A 26,689-nucleotide genomic window follows, 5' to 3' on the forward strand; every position below is an offset into this window, starting at 1 on the left:
GCGGAGTTGGCGCCGAAGCTGTGGGCCACTCCGCCATTCTTTTGTGTCGTTAAAAGACAAAGGCAGGTGCCGAAGAGCCCGGGGGAGGCAGGGGCGGGGACCCGAGCCAGGGCGACACCTCACTACAGGCGACGCCCCGCGGGACACACACGACTACCGGCGATGCAAATTCCGGCTCCGTTCGGAGTCGTTCAGCTCGGTTCACTTACAAGAGCCGACTCTTACGGGACTCTTCGTCCAGCACGATCACGTCCAACTCTCACAGTTTCGATTGTCCAGTTACGTACCTTCAGCTACTTGGGGCAGTGGTGGTCTGCTTGTCTATTAAGGAAGTGACCTCGTAGCAGAAAAGTTGCGGGTACAAATACCGAACCGCCAAGGTGCAGAGGACACGTTCTGTTGTGTGCACCGTGTGCCATGCTGTGTATCACTTATTAGCACTATTAGCCTTTAATAACATCATGACATCATGGAAATTCTGTTATATGTATATATTTTGGGACTTGCAAATTATTTTGTGTAATAAAAACATAAATAACTACTCATAATAATGCATAATAATATCAAAAGACATATTATTCAGACTGTGAATAGGACACACACTATCTAAGAAAAGCTCATTTTTGTTCAGATTTACATTGCTAGCATTTCGTGGGAACGATATGTATGTCCCGAGCTTGTCTAATATGTAGTACTGAAATACGACAGAACGCTACAAACATTAGACTCAGTGAACGACCCGTTCACTGAGTCGATACCGCTCGTTCAACTGGATGAATCGTTCTGGTGAAGAGTGGTTCGTTGGCGAACCGCGGACTCTGTCTTTAACCCACTTGTCGGCTGGCGAGAGGGGGCTCCTGGCGCACCTCGGCCATGGAATAAAAGAAGAGTTGCGCAGCTCGGCACCAACCGAATTATCTACCTCATTATTTTTGCATCTATGCAAATTTAGGTCACTGGCAGCCGGCGTTTAGAATATTCCGTACCTCCGTTTTTTTTTTTGTTTTTTTGGCCCCTCGGACCCAAATGCTTTTGCATCAGTTCGTTAACGGGACTTTGGAGGCGATGCATCCGGCCGTCAAGAAGGACACAACTTTCACCAAGATATTCGTGGGCGGCCTGCCGTACCACACCACCGACGCGTCTCTGCGAAAATACTTCGAAATGTTCGGGGACATCGACGAGGCGGTCGTCATCACTGACAGGCAGACGGGCAAATCGCGCGGATACGGCTTCGTAAGTGGCCCGAACTCTCCCTGCCGCACGTACAACGGGAGAGAGACGCGTTCTGGTGACATTACGGGACCCCGGGCGCGCGCGCGTGGCGACGCGTTATAATAAAAGTCCCGCGCGGCCGCTCGAACTTGAACTTGAACCGCGTGTCCGGCCCCGGGTTCGCCTTTTGTTCGGCTTCGAGAGTGGTTTTTTATACATCCACGTTATGGACGGATAAGGCTGTTTAGGAGTTTGTGTGTGTGTGTGTGTGTGTGTGTATATGTTGTTGTAAGTCACATGTGGGCCCTTTTTTTTAAAGGTTGACCGGCATCATCAGCTATTTACATTTACATCATTTATCAGACGCCCTTATCCAGAGTGACTTATAATCAGTAGTTACAGGGACAGTCCCCCCCTGGAGCAACTTAGGGTTAAGTGTCTTGCTCAGGGACACAATGGTTTGAACCTGGGTCTTCTGGTTCACAGGCTAGTGTGTTACCCACTAGGCTACTACCACCCTAGAAATCCACCATCTCCACTGCTTTTAAATCAAAGGAAGAACGGGAGGGTTGTTTGGAAGCTCCTGGCGTTTTTTTTTTTTTTTTTTTTTCGTTTCATGCAAAACAATTTCACCCTCACAAGGCTACAGGTGAAAGTGTTTGGGGGCAAATACTGTCTATTTATTTATTTATTGTTATTATTATTAACAATTTTCTTCCGGGATAAATTAAGTTTTTCTGATTCTGATTTTATCCACATGCTGGACTTTTATCTGTCACTTTTATTGCTCGGTGACAGACAAGGAAGCAGTTTCAGTTTTTAGTCCCCCGGTTCCCCTCTCTGTTGAAGTCGGTGGACCTTTTCACTTCCTGAGCATTCAAGCTTCCTGGACGGAAATGAAAGAAACCTCCATTATAACGTCTGATATTTAGATATACAGCATTTATCAGACGCTCTTATCCAGAGCGACTTACAATCAGTAGTTACAGGGACAGTCCCCCCCCGGAGCGACTTAGGGTTAAGTGTCTCGCTCAGGGACACAATGGTAGTAAGTGGGATTTGGACCCACTAGGCTACTACCACCCTGATATAACAAGGAGGAGCAAATTGTCTTGAGTGCCATGCCACAATGTGTTCCCACTTTACTCATGGGGCTTGTGACTGCTGAGATAATTAATGTCGTCAAGGAACCGTCTGTGTGTCAGAAAAGGGAGCGGACCAAATCTCACCAGATCTTGTCTGGCAGCTTGTGCTCCCCAACCCCCACACCCTTGTATAAACCGAAATTTCTTCTTGGTGTTTACCTGACAGTAACCAGACTCTGAACACCATCCACCACGTTCCCCCTCGGCAGCAGTGCACGTTTTACCGGTTTGGAGCGGCAGCTGGCCTCCCTGACCGTGGGGGCTGTGTTGAATGCTCCAAATGCACAGCTGTGTGTGTGTGTGTGTGTGTGTGTTTGTGTGTGTATACACATGTGCACATAGATAACCCAGCCAATGTTGAGCATAAGGCATCTTGAAGATATGATGTGTATCATGACCCAGAAGAAACTCCCATAATTTACTTTTAAGATCCGTCCTTGGTTTATAATAGAAATAAAATGTAAATATATAAACGCAAATGCTTTTTTTTTAATGGAGCTCGTCACGGAAAGCATTTTAATAATCCCTTCACTAGTTCCGCTGTCACCGCACGGAGGTCTTTCAACGCTTATTAGTGCATTAGGAGCAGGGCGCATCCTGATATTGGAATATTGAGGGGTTATCAGAAGTTGGTAGCACACCCCAAGCCACATCAATAACCCCCCACTGCTGCCGTTACTGTATATTGAGTTTTTGGGGGGGGGCAAGTGGGTCAGCCCGGTGTGATATCAGATTAATGCATCCTGCAGGGTAGAACGTTCTAGTTCGGTACCATAAAATGGAGGTTCTCTTCCAAACGCGCTTCTCAGTTGTGGGCTATACACTTGCGTCATGGCCGCCTGGTTAAAATAGGTTATTTGGATGATGGGTGGGAAACCAGGGAAACGGAGATGGGGTATGTCCCAGTTGGTTCCCAAACCTGATTGTTTTAATTTCCCCACACAATTGTCCTTGTGTTCCAAAAAAAGAAGCCGCTTGTAAAGGGCAGACAGAATCGTTTCACAATGTGATCTTGAAGGAACACAAAACCCCATAATATTTAATGGCCCTGCATCCAGCCCATCCGAAGTCCTAAGAATGATCGCATTAAAGGTGTTTTTCCTCTGGACATTCAAAACAGGATGTGAAAGGAAGTGAACAGATAAAAACATGAATGAGGGTGGTAGTGGCCTAGAGGTTAACATGCTCGAAGGCCCAGGTTCAAATCCCACTTACTACCATTGTGTCCCTGAGCAAGACATTTAATCTTAAGTTGCTCCAGGGGGGGGGACTGTCCCTGTAACTACTGATTGTAAGTCGCTCTGGAAAAGGGCGTCCGATAAATGCTGTAAATGAATGAGCGAACACACCAAAAATGGAAAATGATGACCCTAAAAAGCCTATCCGTGAGTGAAATATACAAGTTTTGGCCTTACGTATGCATAGGTCGATAACAGAACCCATATATGGTAAATACAGGCGCACATAATGACAGAACCCAGGAGAGACGTGTCTGAAGCGTCCACTCATTATAGTGCTCTAGGTCTTTTATGTACATTTTATTTACTGTAGGAGTCTGCGCGTTCCGGCTGAGGTGCCTTATAAATGAGGCCCGTGTGCCAACTAAAAGTATGAATAAGAAAATGTATTTTTTATTTATTATGCCCTTCATTATGCTATACGTCTGCCTGGTTGTGGAAAGCATGAAACCTGTCTGTTGGAGGCAGCAGCTGTATAAAGTTGTCATTATTAATTATGCAAACTGAACTGGCCAATAGTGGCCCGCGACTGACGGCACAGCGGCATGGCTCTGCCGGCCTCTGCAGTGTCACGGTGAGAGTGAGCGTATGAGAGAATAAAACAGGGAATATACTGAACAGTCATAATTGCAGTAGCGCTTCTTTCTGCCTCGGTCAGGTGACCATGAGCGACAGAGGAGCAGCGGAGCGGGCGTGTAAAGACCCCAACCCTATCATCGATGGGCGCAAAGCCAACGTGAACCTGGCGTATCTGGGAGCCAAGGCCCGCTGTCCGCAGACAGGTGAGTCGCCATCTTCCTCCTGCTGTCCTACGTCGTGCACAAGGTCACGAGAACTCGTCTCTAATAGCACGGCACGAGGGCCGTGCGGCTTCACGCCTCCAAGGTGTCCAAGGTGAATTGGAGGCTCTGGACTGTGCAGTTATGGATGGTGAGTGAGGAGCAAGGGAGAGAGAGAGCTAATCTACAAATTAACTAGACCAATTTTTTTTAATGTTTTTTTATGTTTCTAATGTTTTAGTCTTCAGTTATGCTGGGAAAACACATACTAAAGGACAAAGTCTTTGCTATTAACCCTTGCAGTAGGCCAATCTCTAAGTAATAATTTTTTTTAATATTTTGTCAATTTCACACAAAACTATGCATTATTAGTATAAATTCCATAGTCCTAGTTAAAATAAGCTAAAAGGGGGACTCTTTGGTTGATTAATAACTTTTGCCGGATTTTCTCTTACATCCTCTGTAGAATATTTGATATTATTTCTGCAATGCAGCTCAGTACAATTCTGGTAATTTGGCATTGGTAGTCTCTTGACAGCCACTATGACTGGTGCTTGTCACAGTTTGACTTTGCTCCTGCTGACTCACTTTGCTGCCAGAATAGGGGTGTCACCACTGCACATCATATCATTAGCACTTAAGGGACGAGACTTCCATGCCTCAGAGTGAAAAATGTTCAGCGCTTTGCAAAGAACCATCACAGATGCGTTTAAGAAAGTCCCTGTTTCTCAACATCTGTCACCCAATAGAGGCACAAACACACACACACACACACACATATAAAAAGGAAGCCTTGCATTGATGCCCATGTATTTGTGCGTGTGTGTTTTTTGCCAACCCATCTGTTACCTCATGTTACCCCAGTACAAACCTCTGAAGAGTGCATGGTGGCATAACTCTCAGCTCCTTATCTCAAGATGACTTGCATTAGACATTTTAAGTGTGGGGCTCTGTTTGCGTTGCTGTAATGGTGAAACAGACTGAGAAATGTGAAGGAATGTGTGTTTTTTTTAATGAGCGTTTCAGCAGGGGGGCTCAGGAAATGGAGCCGCTTAAACTCAAACGTTTCTAACAGTTATGCAAAGGGCCGGCTGCAGGACGCGAAATGTCCAGATCATTTGGCCTGGACATTAAACGGACTTTAACCTGCCAGCTCTCCAGAACAAGGTCCGTGTCATGTCCACTTGAGCCTGTGTGCTGTTGTGCGGAGGATTCGCAATTGAAGCAATGACGCACCGGCCACAGAATGGAAAGAAAGCAACAATGGCCAAGACCGTTAGATCAATTTGAGTCTGTTTGCATCCCGTAGGTTGGTAGCTCCGGACAGAATCCGGAGAGAACGTGTGCTTCACAACGTTTGTGAATGTTTATATGAGCAAACGGCCTCTGACTCAGCAGGGCAGTAATTCGTGGCGACAGGGAGGCTGTACGAATGTGAACGGCGGAGTGGGGGGGGATTCAGAGAACGAGGTAAAGGAAGAGATGTGCGACTCATCTTCAGCTGATGATGTGTGTGGAGGTCAGTAAGAATCGTTCTGTAGGTACGTGTGCGCGTGTGCAGGTGAGTGAGTATGAATATACTCAGGCTTGTGAGAGTGTGTGTGGGTGGGTGTGTGGTTGGGTGAAGTGAGTGGCATTTCTCATCACTGTCTGCAGATTCGCCGTTGCGCTGTAGGTTAAACGGCCTGGGGTCTCTCGGAGGAAATAAAAAAAATAAAAAAAAAAAACACAAGGTTTGAGGGGGGTTCAATGATGGAGCGAATAACCTACAGTAAATAGAGGGGAGGGGTGAGTAAAAGAGATTAGATAAGAAGAGGGCAAAATGACCTTATACTGAATCCTCCTTCAACAACACAAGGCCCCTGCTCACCTACATTATCCAGACTGTACAGCTCTGCTATTATTGATGTTTTGATATTATGTTACTCATAAATTTTAATTATGAGCTGCGGCTCTTACCATAATGTAACTATGTGAGAATTTTAGGGTAATTTTGAAATGTCCAAATGAGCCAAAAATTCAGTGCAGACATTGTTCATGTTGTAAATGACTCTGGTAGCTGGTCTGTTAATGTCTGTTAATGATGGAATATCTGCATACTTGTAGAGAGGAACTTTATCAGCAAAAATTAGTTTTGAGTTCTCACTTTGTTTTAATGAGTGTCACTTTAAAATCTTCATTGGTTATTAGAAAACAGTTTCACAGATTAAAGAAGCAATAGAACTGTTCAAATTCACACTCGTACAGTATCTAGTGCATCAGCAGAGATTGGTTTGACTACATCATTATTTTGAACACTATTTTGACTATTTTCTTTTTGTGAATTTTCTATCCAAACCCTTTTCATTTTGATTCATGAACAAACAAGGAAATTTCTAAATGACCCTAAACTTTAGAATGTAGTACATCAATATGATCTTCATCAATTAGATTATCGGTTACGCATAGGAACAGAGACAAAAATAACTTAACCTTAGCTGCAATATAAGTTCCATCTAGTGATGGAAAATCGAATATGGCAACATGTTATATATGGATATTGCTACAGATTTCTGCAGTCTCACTCATACCACGAGCATCGGGTACCACAGCTACCTTTATCACCCTGTGCTAACATTCAGTTTGAGTCTCTGTCCCTTTAAATGCTAATGACCTGGTGATTACACCACCTCCACACTGAAAATATTTTCTTGACATAATCTCATTCATTTCTCTCTTTTTCTCTCTTTTTTTTCTTTCCATCACAGGGTTCTCCATTGGCGTGCAGCCGATCCACCCCAGCCTTCTCCAGAGACAGTATGGGTAAACCAGCACACCCTTCCTTCTCCTCCTATTCTTTTACATGAGGGGCACGCTTCTGTCCCCAAATGACAGACGTCCCTGATCAGACCCCATGCCTGGGTATTTAGGGGGTGGCTAAGTGTAGTGCTGAAAGCTTTTATTTAGTGTATGTGTTTATATAGATATAAATATGCACTGCTGATTAAGATTTTGGACTTGCCAGCAGCATGCAAAAAAAAACCCTGTTTAGTCAACGAATTCCCCCCCGATAAAAGAGGAGACAGCAAAAAATCTCAGAGCGTCACATTGTCCTGATACCTGCAACATTTTGACTGTATTTGTTTCACACCGTGCTGCTTTTGGCTGTACTCATTACTCGATTCAGTAAGGTGTGAGGGTCCCACCAACTTCCTCAGCAGGATTGGGAACATACTCACCACTCGTTTTTTTTTTATTGTATGGACCTTATAAGGACCATGTAATCCTTATGTAACAATTGTATTATATTTTCTAAAACAAATGCAGTACATTACAAGACAGTGTAAAATACAAGCCACAAATTCACAAACACACACACACAAACAGAGCTTAGAACAGAGCTCCCAAGAGCAGGGAATATGTTGTGTAAACACAGTCTGTAGGCCAGATACGGCAGGTGGAGGAGAGTGGGTGGAGGGATACGGCCTGTGTAGCAGGTGCCATTGTGTTCGCAGTATGGAAGCCATGAAGGCAATTTAGTGCATGCTTACTAATCTATAAACCTCTGTTGGTTGTGCACACATCATTTATGTTTACAGCATTTATCAGACACCCTTATCCAGAGCGAATTACAATCAGTTCTTACAGTCACCCTGGAGCAACTTAGGGTTGAGGGACACAATGGTAGTAAGTGGGATTTGAACCGAGTGTGCTACCCACTAGGATACTAAACCCCTAACATCATCTGATCCACCGAGCCCAAATTCTTATTTAGCACCAATACTGATGGGGCCTGTTATTGCAGTTCAGTATCTAGATCCATTTTCACCCATATGAAGAGTCATTTAAATACAAAAAATAAGATATTATTACAGAATTCTGACCATGGTTTGGGATTACCTTGGAAACATAGATATTTGTAATTCTGAGGGCTTTTTGAGAGAGAGACATGAAGAACTTCAGAAGACCCAGTTTAATCTTAACGGCCCAGCAATATTAAAATTTCAGCTGTCAGTCTTGAATTATTGATTGCGATTGGTTATTAGGGAGCTGAAAGCAGCCCATAGGGCTCATGAATTAATGAATACACTTTGATTACACCGGCAGGAAGTATTTAAGTGCTCCTTTATTCTATATTAGATTTTTAAATCTGTAAACGTGGGGCTATTTTTGTTTATTGGCATCACCGATCCAGCCTAATTCCTCACTGGCAAACTAAATATTTGGAAGGTGGTCTGCAGATTGGACGGTGGTGCCGATGATGTCACAGATGGCCAGTTTCTGGGGCCAGTGACTAGAGTGTGGTATTTCCCTCTGAGCGTCTGAGCCAAACTCCAACTCTCTGAGTTGTTTTTTTTTTTTTTTATTTTATTCAATAACAGGTTACCCTCAGTTTACCAGCCCATCGTCTGTTTCTAATAGAGTGTAGAGCGTAGGGCTCTCCTGGCAGTCCAAGCAGTAACATACTCAAGGTACAACATTTTATTTAATGCTATGCATCATTTAGCCCAAGAATCACTGACCCTCTCAAATTAAGCACTAATTCTTCTTAACCTCTCTAAATGAGTGTGAAATGCTTTGAAGAGCCTAAAAGATTAAATCGTATATTTTGCCCTGGTGCCGTTTCATTGTTCTGGGTCTTCAAAACTGGTCAGAAAAAGAAAGACTCAGTAATTATCGTATTCTTATTTTCTTCTCTTACTTTTTTAGACCAGCAAATATAGAATTTTTAATGCAAAGGCCTCTGCCAATTACCACTGAGATTTTGTCCAACCACGGAGCCCTATCACAGCCAATTACCGTTCATTTATTAAGGGATTTATCAGGTCCCTGTTCTGCACAATAAGCACAGAAGCACCAGCTGTACAGTAATTCCCACTTCTGCTCACACTCCAGAGCCGAGGCCCGAGTACTTCACCCATCGCCCAGCCTGCCCTTGTTTGGTGAGGTAGAGCCCCGGGGGGGTCGCGGGGGGGATTTCTTCAGAAGTGCCCCGTGCCTGTAGCCTCTGTGCTGGGTTGGCACATTAGCTCAGCCACCATCTGTTAGCTGGTGGGGTTGAGGCCAGGCTGATCTCGGAAAGCCTTTTTTCTCTCTCTCTCTCTCTCTCTCTCTCTCTCTCTCTCGTAGTTTTTGAGGCTGTAAAAGGGAAGAGACTTGGGGTGGTGGCATTTGCAAATTTCCTGTGCAAACAGAAGCTGGTGAGGTGTTAAAGCCGGGCTTATGGGCGAGAGATACAGATGGGGTTGCTGGAGTTGCTGGAGGGGGGCCGGCAGGGTGGGAGATTAAAGAGGCCGTTTCTGCTGAACTGGCAGTGAGTGGATCATTTGCATTCAGGTCTCAGAATTTGTTTTGTTGGTCTTTCTTTCTTTCTTTCACTCTCCCATTCTGTCACCACAGGTGGGGTTCACCTTCTGCTGCATTTCCACTCACCCACGAGAGCCAATTATTAACCACCCACTCATCTCTCACTTACTTCTCTCTGATCTCTCTTTGTGGAGGTGGGAGTAAAATTGTATTCCCTATTTTCTCATTTTTAGCATTTTGCATGTATTTCTACATGTTATGGGTACGCAAAAACCTACTCTGACAATGGGAACTGAGGAGGTATACAATTATCTGCATCAGGTTCTAGTGCTATATGTACTGAGCACTGATTAAGGAACAAAATAACGTCAGTCTTTATTGTGCTTATGTGTGTACTGTATCAGCCACTACTCATATAGTCCCACATCTTCCAGCTTTGTTTTTTCCACTTCATTCTGGTTCTGGTTCTCTCAAAATCATTTGTCTGCTAATGGTCCCATAGCATTCACTCGCAGTGTTCATTCTCTCCCTGCCTCCGTGTGTGTTTCCTCTGGGGTCGGAAGACCGCAGGGCGACAGGCTGCCCTGCCCGGAATGACCCAGCCTGACCTCCAGCAATCCAGCGCTGGGGCGGCATTTCACACTTGCGTACTCTGCTCGTTCGTCTCTGCGAGTGGATTTTGTGAATTCATGACATAGCCCCTCCCCCCTCGCCCTACTATTCATTAGTCCCAGTGTCCTCTCCACACTCTGTCTTTTCTTCCTTTCGCTGTTCTCTTTGTTTCGGTGGCGGTCTCCATGTTTATGCCCATGCCGCTCTGCCTCACTCTCTCGGCGCTGTTTGTGTATGGTAAACAGGGTCAATGGGGACATACACTTGTCTCCTCTGTGCCTCTTGCTCAGCCACTGTCACACTCAATATATCAACCACAGCAGAGGTCAGAGTAGGGGGACATCATAGCAATGACACTGCAGATCCCTATGTGTGTGTGTGTGTGTGTGTGTAGGAGTTTGCTTGTACTGTTGAGTTTAACCCAGATTCTGTATGAGGGGATTCAGACAGAGCAGATGTGTCCTTCCCTATCAGCCAGAATATTAAAACCACCTCCCTAATAAAGTGAGGGTGTCGGTGATTCTTGTGCAACTGAAACAGCTCTGTCTGTCACTGAAGGTGTCCAGTGGTAAATGGAATTGTCACGGGTGGGCTGGACATGGCATGAAGGAGGACGCATTCGCACGATTTCACGTGACGGGTTTAATACAGACTGCACGAGACAAGGAACATGAACACACACAATGACCCGACGGTGAACAGACACGAACAGGATAGTTTTATACAATTATATAAATATACACCAGGTGAACACGATCAGGGAATATTACACAGGACGAACATGAAACTCCGGTCCGGACTCCGGATCTGGAGTAACCCCTGCCGGTCCGGATCATGACAGGAATAATAACTTCAGCACTCTGACCAGAGCAGCTATGCAGCTCTATAAACAACACATTGTGTGTTCTGACAGCTCTCTACATGACCTTTCCTTTAGTTTTGGTTGCTCCCATTAGGGATCAGTCCAGGGGATCAACCATCTCCATTTCCCACATCCTCCATCTTTCTACCATGTCCAAAATTAGACATTTGTTAGATAGCAGCCTTTCCGTGGGATCAGACCAACTCAGCGTAAGGTTCTTTAGGAGGTTCACTGGTTGTCATCACTTTAGGTAGCATACTGGGATTTACTGGTGTTTCATCTTCTGTCCCAAATCTGATTGTTTTCAAAGTTACTCAGAAACTCACTTCTTTGGGTTTGCTTTTAATTCCAGTGCTTGACTTTTATTTTTATTTATTTTAGTTATGTATAAAATTCAGTTTATATTACATTTCATTTTTCCTTTTATGTGTAGCACTTTCAGACCAAAAGGGTGGTTTGTAAATGTGCAGTATAAATAAACTTGACCTTGACCTTGGACTTTCAGGAAAGGTGGGGCACTTGCTCTATTATCACTCTGGTACACACACAACCAGGAAAATAAGTGCATGTGTACATGTATGCTTTTCACCATTTTACCAACCTTGGCCAGTGTGTGGTGCCGGCATGGCAAGCAGGTTCCAGCAGAGAACTCACCTGGGTTCTTCTCTCGCTGTTCTGCGTTTCACTTGTTGCATATTACGTAAGTTTATATATAATGGCAATTTATACACCAGGAAGGCTGAGTAGAAAGATGAAAATAAAACAGTTAAAATGCATCCAGCCACTGTGACTGGAGTGATGTTCTTTCACAGTTTACAATATAGTGTCTGTGGGCACGTTTCTTTATTCTCTTGCTTTGTTGTGTGTCGTTGCTACACGCAAGTTGTGTGTGTGGGTGTCTGTTTCCATGCACTGTACGCTAAACCGAAACTGGCTGTCAGTAAGCGGCTGAGCATGCGTACGCACACACACATGCACAGTTCTCAGACGCCCGCGATAATGATTCGATCTCTGGAGAACTCGCTTCTCCTATTTATAGTGTTTGTCTGGTTTCCTCAAGCGGTGATAATTACGAGCAGAGGTGAGTTCATCTTCCAGGGTGTGTCGTGACAGAGGTGTCACTCCCAGGGGGCCGTGGTAGTACAGTGATTTAGCATGGTGAACCGTAGGCACATCTCTTCCCCTGTCTCACGTTGTGGGTGTGATCGAGTGACATATGCAGCTCATAGCGATTAGGGCTGTGGCAGTGTGTGATTTTGTGCATGTATGACCTCATGTTGTTTGTGCGGTGGCGGAGGTGACAGACGGCACCTCCCACGCCACGGTCTCAGCAGGGTGGGGTCCAGAGCCCTGTGAGCAGAGGGAGTTGCCTTATCACGTTAATTTCTACCTGTATGCTTTTGCATTAATATAAATGGCTTCTCTTCTCTCAGTTTCTATCATCTCCTAATTTCAATAAAAAAATATTTAATGAAGATAATTACACAGGTGTAAATGTAAACATTCAAATAAACATTAAATTAAAAAGTAAAGATGACATTCATAGTCTTGTGGTTGGAATATACACAAAAGTTTGAAAATAAATGTTTTTTTATATTAAATATAATTATATATCTTTAGAGAATATTGTACATCTTACTACAGGATATGTATACTGTAGTATACTTAATATGTAAATGTACATTTTTATAGATTTTCCTTTTTTTTATTTATTAAATGTGACCCAATCATATGTTGTTAGAAAAAATGTGATATTTCATTTAGTTTGTTTCAAATTTGCCAGATACACCTGATGCATTTCAGCCAAATGTTTATAATAAATGTAAATATATATATATATTATTTAAACCATCTGCAAGCATGATAAAACGTTTGACATAATGTACTGTTTTGGGAAGTTTAGACAGAATTCTTATGTTATTTTATGTTAACTATTGCTTGCCCTGTAAAAGCAGCCTAATGGATATCTAATTCATCATCCTGACCTCTATGGTCCTCTTTAGGGTGTCTCTGCATTCTCTAACTTCACAGGTGGCCTACAATCTCACTTCCTGCTGGTGGAATAATTATTAACATATACAGATGGCTTTGTGTTTTTTTATATGTTTTTGCTGTCACAATGATCAACTTTTTTTGCCCATCCAAAGCATTTATTATCCACAAGAATATTCATATGGAAGGGAAATTTCCAATCTGGCAACTCTGGAATACATAAGGTTACGTATATGGGTTTTAATTAGGAACTATGTCTTCTGTTTATCTCCAGACTGGCTCAGCAGCAGTATGTATACCCTCAGGCCTTTCTCCAACCCAGTCTGGTGTTACCTGCTCAGGTCTCATCCAGCATGAGTTCTCCTTACCTGGACTACAGCACTGCCTACACACAGTACGCATCAGCTGCATTTGAGCAGTACCCCTACACCCCTTCCCCGGGGTTCCTGACCTACACTTACCCTGCTGCCACACCTGCACCCTCAGCACTGGCCCCCACGGCCATCCCAACACCACTCTCAGCCGGGACAACGCAGACACCCACTGCTGCCTTCATCCATTACCCCCATCACCAGCTCCACCCAGACCAGCTGCAGTGAAGGAAGACTTGATGGCTGGAAAGGGATTCAGGAGAATTATTGCACTATGACGTTGTCAGGATAGGATTATGCTGTCATCGTGATGGGACTCCTCATGGAAGGGAAATTCCAAGGGCTTCCTACAAAAATTGGACAAAAAATGTCCCCCAGCGTATCATGTTTTGTTATGATTTACGAAGTAATTGTTGTAATTGTTGGTACTGTTGGTGTGATAGTGTTAGCAGAACTCAGAGTCAAGGAGGAATGTACCAACACCTGAAGAAGACAATGCATGAGAGGATCAAGCCATGACTGGTGGAGCCACAACAGGACCTCTACTGCTGTCTGGGGTTGGGTGGGTAAAGAATCACCACACACAGACAGACACACGTCCTCCCAGGTACAAAAGCTGGAACTGATAGTCAGTAATAACTTTAGGGTTAGAAGATCAGGAGCTACATCAAGAATACCTCTTGTCCTTAAAGCTTTCTTTCATGTTTCTACTCGTTTCTACTCTACTTAGCATTCTTCACTATTGCCCAAAGTGAAAATCACCATAGTATAGCAAAAATTCCGATTTTTCATAAAATGCCACTGTTTCAACATGAATGTGCCCTGGGTCATCATGAGGACCTACTCATCTCACATCATCTACATAGAAATACACCAAGGGCATTGCATTAAATTTTTATGACAACAAGCCCATGAAGATATAATATGAGTGCGTAGAACATCATGGGCAATTTGGTTTGCCTGGATCACACTAATGAATAAATGAATTTCTTATGTCTAATTTCCAACTGAGTACTCTATAGCAGGGTAGTGAGATTCCTCAAGGCTATATGTGGGCATATTCTGGTACCAGGAGTATAGAGACATGCTTAGATTTCTCTACTTGTTATCGTATTGCCGGCCAATCACGGTCTTTGTCTCACTGCATTCAAGCAGGGTCCCTTCCCTCTTTATCTTACTCAAATGTAAATCATTATGCAATGATGCGTGGGATCATGTATGCAACTTAGACAACATTGTATTAGATGTAACGTTTCATGTTTATTTATGACAGTCCAAGTACACTTAGATCAGCAGCCAAGAAATACTGAAACCGCATTTACATCACAGCTTTTTATAAAACAGGATGCAGATATTTACTGGGTATTTGAGCACTGGTCCACTGCACTACATAAAATCCCATTTAAGGTTCCTTTGGGTGCATGTTCATTTTTAGTATGAATAGAACCAGAGGTGCCCCAGGGTCTGTGTAGAAATAAGGATTGGTTGAGCGTATGGTCTACCATTTTAAACCAGCATATTGTCAGGGGAGAGCAAAGCATAACTGATCGAACCCAAAATTGATTGAATCCAAATCTAGGTTGAGGATCCAGCATGAGTAGAATGTGCGTACGAAAACCCAAACTAAAAATATTGTAGTGGAGGAACTGGGTCAAAATCCAGATCGGTGCAGTTTAGCACAGTTCTCAGTGTTGTCACCTCTCATCCCAGATATCTGCAAATATACGGAGAAAAATGGCTTAAAAACAGAAACCAAAGTGCGGTTTGTTCCAGTTCCAGATTGTTACTGTTTTTGAACGTGCAGTACGTGCCCCTTTAGAGATATCACCATGGCAACTGATCTGACCTTATCCTGAAGAAGCGCATCGGCTGGGGTTCTGGGTTCTTCAGTGTAGCACACTGGAGGAATGCAACATGGTGCTGGGCAAAAAAACCTTTGGGTTCATTGTGAATGAACAATGTTGTGTTGAGCCAAATTAAGATTCTTGCCCTCTGTCACTAAAGTGTTGACCATTTTGACCTTTTTGACCTATCAGTGTAGGAAATGATTCATTATTGCAGGTTTAAGTAGTGTCAGGAAGAGAAGAGGGACACACAGTACTGCTGTCATATTTGTGCCACAGCTGCGGCTGGAGACATTTCAGTAGCATGTTATTTATGTACCATGGAATTTATACAACGTTCACAATAAAATATTTGCAAAATCAAAAAGGATTGAGTCAATTATTCACCCTATACATATTTTCACGTTTTTTTTTTTTACCATTCTGAAATACATTAAAAATCAAGTTCTGGGTGACAGAGATAATTACATACCAACAAATAGTCTAGCTAGTTTATCTTCTTCATGATTCTTTTATCAATTTGTTTATGTGAATCTTGAGGACACCTTTGACCTTACACTAGCCCCCCTGTGTACCGCTAGTACTAAAATATTGCCCTTAGTATTTTGTCTATCTGTTTGAGGGGTAAAGAAAGAATGTGTGGTTGAGTGTTTGTGTGTGGGTGTGTTAGTGTTTTTCTGCTATCTGCCCTCAACAAATGTCTCCATCCCGCCCTCTGCCCCACCCTCCTCTCCCCCATCCCCCCCGAGTCACTATCTACCCAAAATGCCCTGCTTTGCTAGACTTGAAACCAAGAACAATAGGAGGTCTAGATCCCTAGATCATTGTTTATACTGGTCTTTTTAGTCCTTTCAATAATGAACAGTGTTCAGGTTAAGTTTATGTTTAATTTCAGTGAGACGTTATGGGTGTGGTAATAATGTAGAATCTAGTTCTGGGACCTACAACGTACAGCTGTGCTTAAGTTTAAAGTGAATGCTAAACACAGTGATCGCATTTAAAAAAAGAAAGAGTACCAACACTCAATCTCTGATTCCTACAAAACAGAACAATTGGAACAAAAGCCTTTTCCACTCATTTGCATCATTGATTATAAAATACAAATTTGAATAGATGTGATTCAATTCAATCTCCATTTTACATAATCTGATCACTAATCTTCAAAAACAATATAATAATGTGATACTATTTAGATCTCACAGTCTCTCTGGTTAATTGTAAACTGGATGCTGCATTCAGACTCTGTCTGAAAATAGGCGTGGTGCCCCACCTAGTGGCCTAATACATTCCCACGGCGTCTTTCTCAACGTCTTGCTTCAGCGTCTGAGAGCTGCCCTTTCACAAAATCTCTCTCATCTTCTACATCCAACCTTGTTAACCAATGCTCGTATTCTTGGTGATCGTTCACAATAAGTAAATGTTACAGCATAAAAACAATGCTTCGCTTTTTTATGGTCGGTTAATAATAATGTCACTTATTTGTCCCTTTTGACATCATAATTGTTGACAGATGTTACCATTAAAATACCTTTAATGTTGTAACAGTTATGTGATCTTTTGCTATTGATATAGATAATAGTATAGAATTATAAAAAGTGTGATTAAATGGGATTAATTAAATTATTCATCTCAAAGTGTGGTGCTGAAATATGTTGGTCGGTAGCAAATATTAGTTTGAATTTCAGCTGACAGAAGTCCAGAAACTAGGTTTTGAGTAAATAGCACCATTATTCTGGTGCCAGTCCTATTAAGCCATATATGTAAACTGCAGTATTTCGTCATTAGTGTGAAGGAGGACAGGATAGGGGTGATGTGGTTAAAGCTTTGCTTGTAGAGTGCACTGCTTGCGTCCTACAGAAAGCACTGATACTTCCAGACTGGACCCTGATCTCAATCCACCCGTGTCTGTGTTGGATGCACTGGAAAAAGAAGTGTGGTCCATGGAGGCACCACCTCGGGAATTTTACATGATCTACTGATAATGTCTTGATGCCAGGTGCCACAGGACACACATTGAGTGGAAAATTCTTACTGAATTCTTACTGAAAGATGATAACAACAAAAGCAACTCAACCAATGAATAAACTCGTTGTTTATTCATTATCATTGTGTTTATTTTCATTCAAAAATTTTACATTTTTGTTTTAAACCCAGTCAGGGTATGATCTTTAGAGGCCTTGTGTGGCCTTGTCTTTTAACAGACTGGGAGTCACATCATGCTGTGGCCGCATCTTTGGTACAGATTTGCAGGTCAGGTCATTTGTGTACAAAGTAAATGTAAATAATATTGTAAGACAGGTTGGGGAGGTGTAACAAGTGTCATAAAAATAAATTTGATTTAACATCAGCGTGAAACAAGACATGCCCAGGTGTAATGAAAAAAACCCTAAATAAAACCTCTGTGAACATGCTCAGGCAAACACACACACACACACACACACACATGAATGAACATGACCTTTGACATACATTCACGCCTTCAAACACTCACCCACATGTGCAACATACATACAGTACTGAACACTCACACCCTAACCCTCCCAAACACACACTCACAACACTCTTGCACACCCACTAATGCTCACTCACACACAATTACTCAACCCACAAACACACACACACACACAAATAAAATGAAAAATGAGTTGAAGAATAAAACCCTGGTAAACTCTATTATCATACATCCACGTCTTGTATTGTAGAAAATGAGAAAATGATCAAGTTGAGAAAAAAAAAAAAAAAACAGAAAGCATGCCCAAGTTCACTGTTCTAGCTCACCCCCTGTATGTATTATTGGAAATCGGCCCCTCCCCCATCACACACCCACCCAAAATTTGCTGCCCTACCACAACCAGTATGCCAGCAGCGTGTGTCTCCCAGAAAAAGGGGTTCTCTGCTAAAGTGTGCACTGTACAGGATGTTGTGGCCACACAGTTCCTCTTTCGTGTTGGTTTACTACATGCAAGGATTATCTAAAAGGTCCAATTGGTTGTGCATGCATTTATCTTTAGGTAACACAATTAATTGATATAGCATTGTGATAATGGGAATATGTAAGTGAGGGCCTTATACAGGCATCACCTTTTGTGTAGTGTTGGATGCATCCAACCCCATTTTTAACGTCTGGCTGGCTGAGAGTGCTGCTCGAGGCAGGTGCTAGCTGCTGGTGGGACAGTGTGTATTGGAGGGTCAGGGGCTGAGCCAGGACCTGCTCCCCTGACGAGTGCAGGCTTATAGGGCTTGAGTCTTGAGTTCGATGACCTCCGCGCGGCTTTCCTGCTGGTTCTCAACCTCGGGAACTCGGCTACCCTTCAGGGTGGCTAGTCTCTCGGAGAGGCCGCGCATGCGGGGGAAGAGCATAAAGTCGTACAGGATGGCGCCCATCGCTGCCCCAATCATGGGTCCCACCCAGTACACCTGCCACACAAAATCACATTCATTACAAACAAATCCTACACACTATAATCCATCAATATATACTGGCATTGTCGACATGTTATGTAATTCAGTAAAGGTTACAATATTAATAGTTTATTCTAACCCAGTGGTTGATGAAGTTTCTCATGAGAACAGCAGGAGCAAAAGACCTGGCAGGGTTCATGCCAGCTCCAGTGTAGTACATCTGCAATAAACACCAACCAGCAAAAACAGAACACGCAACAGGAATGAGTGGAGTGTTTCTCGGTCTTACAGCTTAGTAAATTGGTCGATATTTTAGGTCGTATGCATGTCTTACCCCCATCAAATGAGCCATGGTGACAGAGAAGCCAATGGAGAGGGCAGCGGATCCCAGGCGCCCGTTCCTGCGTTCATCTGTCACAGCAAAGACGCAGACCACCAGCTGCATGGTCAGGAACACCTCCACTGTTGTGGCCATTCCCAAACTCATGCCAGGCTGCAGCTGTGGTCACCACAGACAGAAACACTGAGTCTTCTTCATATTTAGGAGGATGAGGAGCAGTCTAGTCGATGTTCACTTTTTGCAATATGCAGTGTCAGTGCATAAGGTGCGGCTTACCGTGGTAAGTGCCAGAGAACCCCTCATGTTGTGGGGTGTGATCCCATAGAGGACAGCAGCGCCAGCGATTGCACCCATGCACTGAGCACAGATGTAGAAGAAGGCACGGAACAGCGACATCTGGGAACCAACCAGGTAGGCGAAGGTCACAGCGGGGTTGATGTGGCCACCGCTGATGTGCCCGATGCACTGGATGAAGGTGGCAGCGGCAAAGCCAAAGCAGAGGGCTGTGTGGAAGACGTGATATGGCCCGCTGGTCCAGCGCAGGGCTGCGCCCATCCCAAAAAACACGAAGAACATGGTGCCAAAGAACTCTGCGAACACCGCCCTCCAGAACATCATTGACCGGAACTCCCACATGGTTGCTGCTTCTCAGGGGTCCAAAGTCTGGAGGATGAAGAAAAAGCGTGAAGTCAAGTCTTCCCCTGTCCTACTAAACAGCAGAAAAATTGAGACAGCTCACCTCACTTGTACCTCTCTTAGCTGGAGAGGACCAAAATGAACAGACAGAAAGTAGGGGGGAAAGCGCACTTGTGCTGTATAGAGGGAAAGATCGTCTGTATAGACCTATCCGTAAGCTAAGGCTACACAGGATCTGCTAAGTAAACAGTCACACATGTAGCCGACTAACTGACTCGTTCAGTCAACCCTGCTAAGACTCACCCGCACAACACCGCACCATGAAATGTCATAGGGACATACGTGTGTGTGTGTGTGTGTGGGGGGAAATGGACGTCAGTGGTCTCTCTGTCAGGCAGACCTGGACATCTATGCTACCCTACGCTAAACGGACTAGTGGAAAAACACTAATAAAGGGGTGAAAAGCATATCCTGCTGGCGAGGCGTTCTGTGACAGCGCGCTAAAGAGCACGGGGGGATTTATAATGCCCCCCCAGAGGTCCTGATGTGACGCCATAATCCCACCCCCCCCCAGGGTGGCCGTGGGTAGGGTGGGGTTAATGGGCATAAGGGGGACGTCCCAAATCGAACACAAATTATGTGTAGATGTGTAGAACACCAGTGTTATTAAAATGATACCTCTGAGCATTTGAAAATGATAATTTATTGGAGAAGACCACATAACGAAAGTTAAATTAGTCATTCTAGTCTGGCACAACACATTAAACTTAAATGGTCATGATTGGGGAACAAATAAAAGTTCCCATAAGCAAGAGGCATGGTCATCACAATGTTATAAAAACATGTCTGATGTCTGGACAGAATAGTGAGGCCCTCTGCAGAAATAACAGACAGAGGAAATGTGCCTGACTCTGTCTGATGACTGCAGAATTGACAGAGGAAAGGGAATATATCGGCTTTTTTTATTTTATTCATGTGAGCGCTTACAGCACAACATCTCCCTGCAAAAAAAAAAAAGTTTTGGGCTTTATATTAAACAACACATACTTTTTACATGGATTTGGGTATAAAGAACATTTTTCAGATAGCCAGGTCCTGAGATGCTGAACTTTGACAATAATGAAATATTGCATAATGATTAAATTTCTATTAATATGCTATACTGTTAGAGAAATAAATTCTACTGTTATACCAAATCACAGACATTACTATATATGAAGCAGACTACTTTAATGTAGGGACATTTTGCTTAACACAAGTCAGACAAATCTAGCTGCAATCTGATTACTTCTGTACTTGCTATGTCTTTTTTCCCACCTCTAAATATTCACTATTTAACTAATGGAACACTTTTTATTTTTAAATGTTTTCTGTTGTATTGTAAAATATTTAGCAGATAAACAGCAGACTACTCAAAAAAAAACCAAAAGCATCAGATTGGTTGGGTAGCATTCTACATTCTGGTGGATACTGATTTGTAGAGTAGAACTGATTAGCCAGAGTTTTGCATTGTGTCAATGCGGCATGCGATGAGTGGCGATGAGTGGGGTTTGTGGGCAGCTTAAGCCCTGGAAAATCCTCCACTAGGGCTAGGCGTGGGGAGCTCTGGACCATCCAGCTGAGCTGTCCATACCCAGTATGACTGTGAATGAAGAATGCTGAGCGCATCCATTTCAGCATCCATTCTAAAAGCTTTGTGTAATAAAAAGAGCTTTGCGCACAAAGATGCACACACAAACAAACACACAAGAACAAAACACTGGCAGGGTAGTTGTTTTCCATTGTCCATGTGCATGCATGTGTTCAGGCATGTAAGTTGTGGTCTTGCGTGTGTGTAATTTTTTCCCTCATTAATGTACACACAGCACCCCATATTGACAGAAAAACACAGAATTGTTGACATTTTTGCATATTTAATAACTAAGAAAAACTGAAATATCACATGGTCCTAATTATTCAGACCCTTTGCTCAGTATTTAGTAGAAACACCCTTTTGATCTAATACAGCCATGAGTGTTTTTGGGAAAGATGCAGGAAGTTTTTCACACCTGGATTTGGGGATCCTCTGCCTTTCCTCCTTGCAGATCCTCTCCAGCCCTGGCAGGTTGGATAGTAGATGTTGATGGACAGACATTGTAGGTCTCTCCAGAGATGTTCAATTGGGTTTAAGTCAGGGCTCTGGCTGGGCCAGTCAAGAATTTTAGCTGTGTGCTTAGGGTCATTGTCTTGTTGGAAGGTGAACCGTCGGCCCAGTCTGAGGTCCTGAGAAGGTTTCCATCCAGGATATCCCTGTTCTTCATCATTCATCTTTCCCTTGATTTCAACCAGTTGTTCTGCCCCTGCAGCTGCAAAACACCCACAGCATGATGCTGCCACCACCATGCTTCACTGTTGGGACTGTATTGGACAGGTGTCTGCCTTTCTCCACACAAAACGCTTAGAATTAAGGCCAAAAGCGTCTCATCAGACAAGTTCCTCTTATTTCTCACTATTTTGCACTCCGTGTTTTTTTAGCAAAATCAATGCGCGCTTTCATGTGTCTTGCACTAAGAAAAGGCTTCTGTCAGGCCACTCAGCCATAAAGTCCCGACTGGTGGAGGGCTGCAGTGGTTGACTTTCTACAACTTTCTCCCATCTCCCGACTGCATCTCTGGACTTTGGGTTCTTCTTCACCTCTCTCACCAAGGCTCTTCTCCCCGATAGCTCAGTTTGGCCAGACGGCCAGCCCTAGGAAGGGTTCTGGTCATCTCAAACGTCTTCCATTTAAGGATTAGGGAGCCACTGTGCACTTAGGAACCTTTTTTTGTAACTTTGTGCAGATCTTTGCTTTCCTTTGACCTCATGATTCTCATTTGCTCTGACATGCTTTGTGAGCTGTAAGGTCTTATATAGACGGGGGTGTGGCTTCCTAATCAAGTCCAATCAGTAAAATCAAACCCAGCTGGACTCAAATGAAGGTGTAGAACCATCTCAAGGACGATCAGAAGAAATGGACAAAACCATAGTTAAATATATGAGCGTTACAGCAAAGGGTCTGAATACTGGAAAAATGTCAACAATTCCGTGTTGTCAATATGGTGCACTGTGTGTACATTAATTTTTTTAAATGATTTTAGCAAATGACTGAAATATAACAAAGAGTGAAAAATTTAAGGGTGTCTGAATACTTTCCGTACCCACTGTATGTGGCAAAAAAGAATGCCAGCATTTGAGTTTGCTTTGCATCTCTGCACATATGTGTCACGTCTGCGAGCTGACGGGGGAAGGACGCACAGAGGCGGGCCATAACGGTAAACAATGGTTTATTAACAGAAATCGAAACAGGCACGAGGGCCAAGAACAGGGGAAACAAACGGGGAGAACATAAACAAGCCCACAGGCGTGTGGCGATTGCCAGAACTTAAAACCTAAGTTGCAGGGTCCACATCCCAAATGACTGCTCAGAAGCTCCTTATAACCAACCTGCTGTCAGGCAGATTCCAGCCGCACCCAATCGTGACAATATGCTTGCATTTGGCATGTGTGTATATTCAAATTAGACAGCAGAGAGGCTGAACTGGCCATATTAATCACATTTCCTACTGTTCTCAATATAGAGATTAATGAAATAAATATATAACAGATTATTCATAATGCAACAGGTTTTGGTTAGATATCAGACAGATAACATGTGTAGCTACAACACAAATTTAATAAAAAAGCAATTAAATGCATTTTTCATTTTCAGATTTTTTTAGGACAGTTAACACATTTAAAGTAAAATTAACAATAGAAAATTAGAAACAATTAGTCAACAATTTGACATGAAGGAAGAAGTAAATTACCTATCTAGTCCTACCTTCCACAATGGACATGGACTAATCGAGTTCTACTCTAATGTATATAATACATAACTTGAATTACCTATCTTCCTCATTATGTATATATAATAAATAAGCTATAGAAGATTAAAAAAAACTGCCATCATCATTATCCTTATTAGTGAAAATCCCACTTTTGAGGAAAAGCAAGGCCACTTCATCCCTGCATGTATCAAAAATATTTATGCTCTATACACAAAAAACACCTAACTGTAACAAAAAGTGAGATTAATGATATTAATGTTGTTAATGGCTGGACAGTTATATGGATATCTTCAGCTCTGCTCGGGTTTGTTGGCCTGTTTGGCCCTCATCGCTGTCTGAGTGATGGTGGACAGAGAGGACCGTGAGACACTGGCTGTCTCCACAATCTCAATGTCCTTGCAAGTCAGACATGCCACAAGCTTCTGCCTTGATGCACTAGCCACGAAGAAGAACTCATGAGACACCCCGGCTAGGATAGCTCCCAGCACTGGTCCTATCCAGTACACCTGCCGAGAAAGGTGAGTGTGATCATTATTGTGATGCTTTTTTAACAGATCTTTAAACCTAAATAAAAGTAAATAGGCCATGCTGGGTCCCCTGATTTATTTTCATGTTTCCACTTGTGCTGAATTACCTGGGTTCATGTACCCAGTCTTAGTATTTGTGGTCATCGTCACAGGGTAGTATGGAAACTCTGACTGGTCTGCAGCTATGCCGCCCTGTACCCAACAATCTGTGATGCAGAGAATAGCTGTAGCTGGTGCTATGGACCATGTGTCTACAAATCCCAATTTGACATTTACATTTACAGCATTTATCAGATGCCCTTATCCAGAGCAACTATCAATCAGTAGTTACAGGGACAGTCCCACCTGGGATTTGAACCTGGGTCTTCTGGTTCATAGGCGAGTGTGTTACCCACCAGGCTACTACCACCTAATATATCTGAACATATCAGAGACACTCACTTCAACAATCTAGAACAATCTGTTCAATTATTATGGCTGATCAGTGTATAAATCAGTGTATCACCAATATTCTTAAACCACAATCTGATTTTATAATTCAGAATCTGCTTCATACTTGTGGAGGCTATAATCAGGATCTGTTGTCCTGATGAACTGATTGGTATGTCCTGGCAGTGCTATAGCATCAATAAGTAAAAACCGGGCATTAATAGTCCACATATTAACATTTTTAGCAACCTGTGTTAAATGTGGATGCAACGTACCCAGTGATGCTCCCAGATCCCAGTAATGATGGCAGGGCCAAAAGTTCGGGCAGGATTCATGCTTCCCCCTGAAATTCGACCCTGTAGAGGGAGCATACATGTTTCCAAATCCAAGTGGCCAGTGAAGGTATGATTAAGAAAGTATTATAACACAGGTACAGTACATGCAGCAGATTTACCGCAGTGAAAATCCCTGCACTGACTGAGAACCCAATGGCCAGGTTCCCTGGTTCAGCCCCATCTCTCCTTCGCTGGTCTTCCACTGAGAAGATGGTGAAGACCAACTGAAAGGTGGCCAGGATCTCCATCCCCAAAGCCTGGCCTGCATTCACCTCCATGGGTACCTGAGTAGAACAGGAAATGGGGCAGGTTGGCAAATACGACACAAAAGAAACCTTTATTCCAAATAAACCTTTGTTACAGCTCTTGTCGATTTCTTACTTTATTAGCAAATGTCTCTGCGGTGGATTTCTGAGGTAAAGCCAGGTAGAAGAGGCCTGTGCTAAGGGTGGCCCCAAGGCACTGGGCAACTATGTATAGCAATGCCCTGAGTACATCCAGCTTCCGAGTGGCCAAGAGTGCCAGAGTCACCGCAGGGTTCACCTAGGCCAGAAAAGAGAACCAAAGGTCAGCTTCTGAGCAGCCACCAAATGTTTTGTGGTCAATAAGGTGTCCCAGAGCCATATTCTAGACTCATTTTCAGACCTCAGGTTTGGACACAAGAGAATCTAAATTTGGAGGACCTGACTCCATCTTCTAAAATGAAGTAATTTGGGATGAGGACTAACCTGTGCTCCACTGATCTCCCCGAAACAGTGTCCTAGCGCCACAGCCACTGTGCCAGCCGCCAGGGCTGGGTAGATTGTCCCCCCAGAGAGACCCTCCGACCCTGGCAATGTGGAGCCCAGTACTGCAGATACGAAAACCAGGGTGCCCAATACCTCTGCAGCCACAGCTTGCCAAAACTGCCGGCTCCTCAGCTCCTGGACAGAAAGGAAATGTTATTAGCTCAATAAGATGCAGCAGGAATTTCATAAATGACCTCAATCTGCCTTTTATTAATTTCTTGAATAACACCACAACATTTTCCTCTTTATAAACCCTAACAGGAAATCATTTTGAACTATAAACTGTGAAATACATTTTAAGTCTGCTGTCCCTGCTGAACACAAAAAAAAATGTTGATTCAGTATGTGTGGCAGGAGAAAGACTACCTTACCTCCCGCAGTGTCATTATGAGAGACGTACGGGTTGGTCCGTCTTGCTTGTTGTCCCTCCGTCCATCTGAGATCCAAGGGCCGGGTGTGGGCATCTCATCAGCTGTGTGCTCATTAATTCTAATGAATAAGCCTTCAGGAGGTCCTTCGATTTGAAAAAGGACTGCCCCCTCCCACTGAGCGGCCTCGTTTTTAATGATGTGTCCCACTCCATGCCGTTTTATATCCACTCTTCCTCTCATTGGCCTTACTGACAGAAGAGCCTCAGCCCACCCTCTCGCAGCCTTATAATTGAGTTTATAGCACCTGAGTGACCAAACCAATGCCAAGCCATATTCTGAACAAAATACAACCACAATTCTAACTTCAGTATTAATGTGAATAATGTGAATTTTTATTAACAATTCACAAGATAAAATGTAGAACACAACAGCATAAATAAAATGTTGGTGGTGTGGTGGTTTGCAACAGAGATTAATATGACAAATAATGCGATGGACTTGAAAGCCGTGTGATCTCACGTTTGCATAAACCCCCATCAGCTGAACACGTCCACGGCTCCATTAGCACATTCTCCTCTTCTGTCTTCCCTTTCATCAGCCCACTTGTAGCACTGCTAGTGTTGCCATAGCGACTGCCTCTTTGGCTCTATTCTGTTGCCATGACGCCTTTTT

General features: G+C 43.4%; 3 protein-coding genes across 5 annotated transcripts; 1 reads left to right on the forward strand and 2 right to left on the reverse strand.

Annotated features, from left to right (window-relative positions):
- The first annotated feature begins 839 nt into the window (after positions 1-839).
- Positions 840-15,711, forward strand: rbm38 (RNA binding motif protein 38). 2 transcript variants are annotated; one of them, XM_028994256.1, is made up of 4 exons: positions 840-1,236; positions 4,257-4,380; positions 7,125-7,179; positions 13,404-15,711. In XM_028994256.1, the coding sequence occupies exons 1-4, from the start codon at positions 1,027-1,029 to the stop codon at positions 13,726-13,728; spliced, it is 714 nt and encodes a 237-aa protein (XP_028850089.1). In that variant the 5' UTR covers positions 840-1,026; the 3' UTR covers positions 13,729-15,711. The 2 variants fall into 2 exon arrangements, with proteins under 2 accessions (XP_028850089.1, XP_028850090.1); XM_028994257.1 differs by lacking the exon at positions 840-1,236 and adding an exon at positions 3,786-4,172.
- A 1,702-nt stretch (positions 15,712-17,413) lies between these two features.
- mipb (major intrinsic protein of lens fiber b) lies at positions 17,414-20,209 on the reverse strand. 2 transcript variants are annotated; one of them, XM_028993481.1, is made up of 6 exons: positions 20,026-20,209; positions 19,826-19,898; positions 19,363-19,749; positions 19,081-19,245; positions 18,886-18,966; positions 17,414-18,761 (listed from the first exon to the last, which is right to left on the reverse strand). In XM_028993481.1, exons 3-6 carry the CDS (start codon positions 19,720-19,722, stop codon positions 18,576-18,578), a joined length of 792 nt encoding a protein of 263 aa, XP_028849314.1. In that variant the 5' UTR covers positions 19,723-19,749; positions 19,826-19,898; positions 20,026-20,209; the 3' UTR covers positions 17,414-18,575. The 2 variants fall into 2 exon arrangements, with proteins under 2 accessions (XP_028849314.1, XP_028849313.1); XM_028993480.1 differs by having other exon boundaries at positions 19,826-20,209.
- A 3,078-nt stretch (positions 20,210-23,287) lies between these two features.
- On the reverse strand, positions 23,288-26,153 carry LOC114798675 (aquaporin AQPAe.a). The gene is made up of 6 exons (XM_028994561.1): positions 26,018-26,153; positions 25,587-25,781; positions 25,240-25,401; positions 24,978-25,142; positions 24,799-24,879; positions 23,288-24,073 (listed from the first exon to the last, which is right to left on the reverse strand). The coding sequence occupies exons 1-6, from the start codon at positions 26,108-26,110 to the stop codon at positions 23,858-23,860; spliced, it is 912 nt and encodes a 303-aa protein (XP_028850394.1). The 5' UTR covers positions 26,111-26,153; the 3' UTR covers positions 23,288-23,857.
- Positions 26,154-26,689: the final 536 nt, after the last annotated feature.

This window comes from Denticeps clupeoides, chromosome 10 (genome assembly GCF_900700375.1).
Source record: "Denticeps clupeoides chromosome 10, fDenClu1.1, whole genome shotgun sequence".
Lineage (NCBI taxonomy): Eukaryota > Metazoa > Chordata > Actinopteri > Clupeiformes > Denticipitidae > Denticeps > Denticeps clupeoides.

Excerpts from the sequence above, each read along its gene's own strand:
- rbm38 (XM_028994256.1), top strand. The coding sequence starts at position 1,027 with ATGCTTTTGCATCAGTTCGTTAACGGGACTTTGGAGGCGATGCATCCG. Across the intron at positions 4,381-7,124 it reads GGCCCGCTGTCCGCAGACAG|GGTTCTCCATTGGCGTGCAG; the intron begins GTGAGTCGCCAT and ends TTTCCATCACAG. Across the intron at positions 7,180-13,403 it reads CTTCTCCAGAGACAGTATGG|ACTGGCTCAGCAGCAGTATG; the intron begins GTAAACCAGCAC and ends GTTTATCTCCAG.
- mipb (XM_028993481.1), bottom strand. The coding sequence starts at position 19,722 with ATGTGGGAGTTCCGGTCAATGATGTTCTGGAGGGCGGTGTTCGCAGAG. Across the intron at positions 19,246-19,362 it reads GTTCTCTGGCACTTACCACG|CTGCAGCCTGGCATGAGTTT; the intron begins GTAAGCCGCACC and ends TGGTGACCACAG. Across the intron at positions 18,762-18,885 it reads GAAACTTCATCAACCACTGG|GTGTACTGGGTGGGACCCAT; the intron begins GTTAGAATAAAC and ends TTTGTGTGGCAG.
- LOC114798675 (XM_028994561.1), bottom strand. The coding sequence starts at position 26,110 with ATGCCCACACCCGGCCCTTGGATCTCAGATGGACGGAGGGACAACAAG. Across the intron at positions 25,402-25,586 it reads GGGAGATCAGTGGAGCACAG|GTGAACCCTGCGGTGACTCT; the intron begins GTTAGTCCTCAT and ends TTTCTGGCCTAG. Across the intron at positions 24,074-24,798 it reads GGATCTGGGAGCATCACTGG|GTGTACTGGATAGGACCAGT; the intron begins GTACGTTGCATC and ends CTTTCTCGGCAG.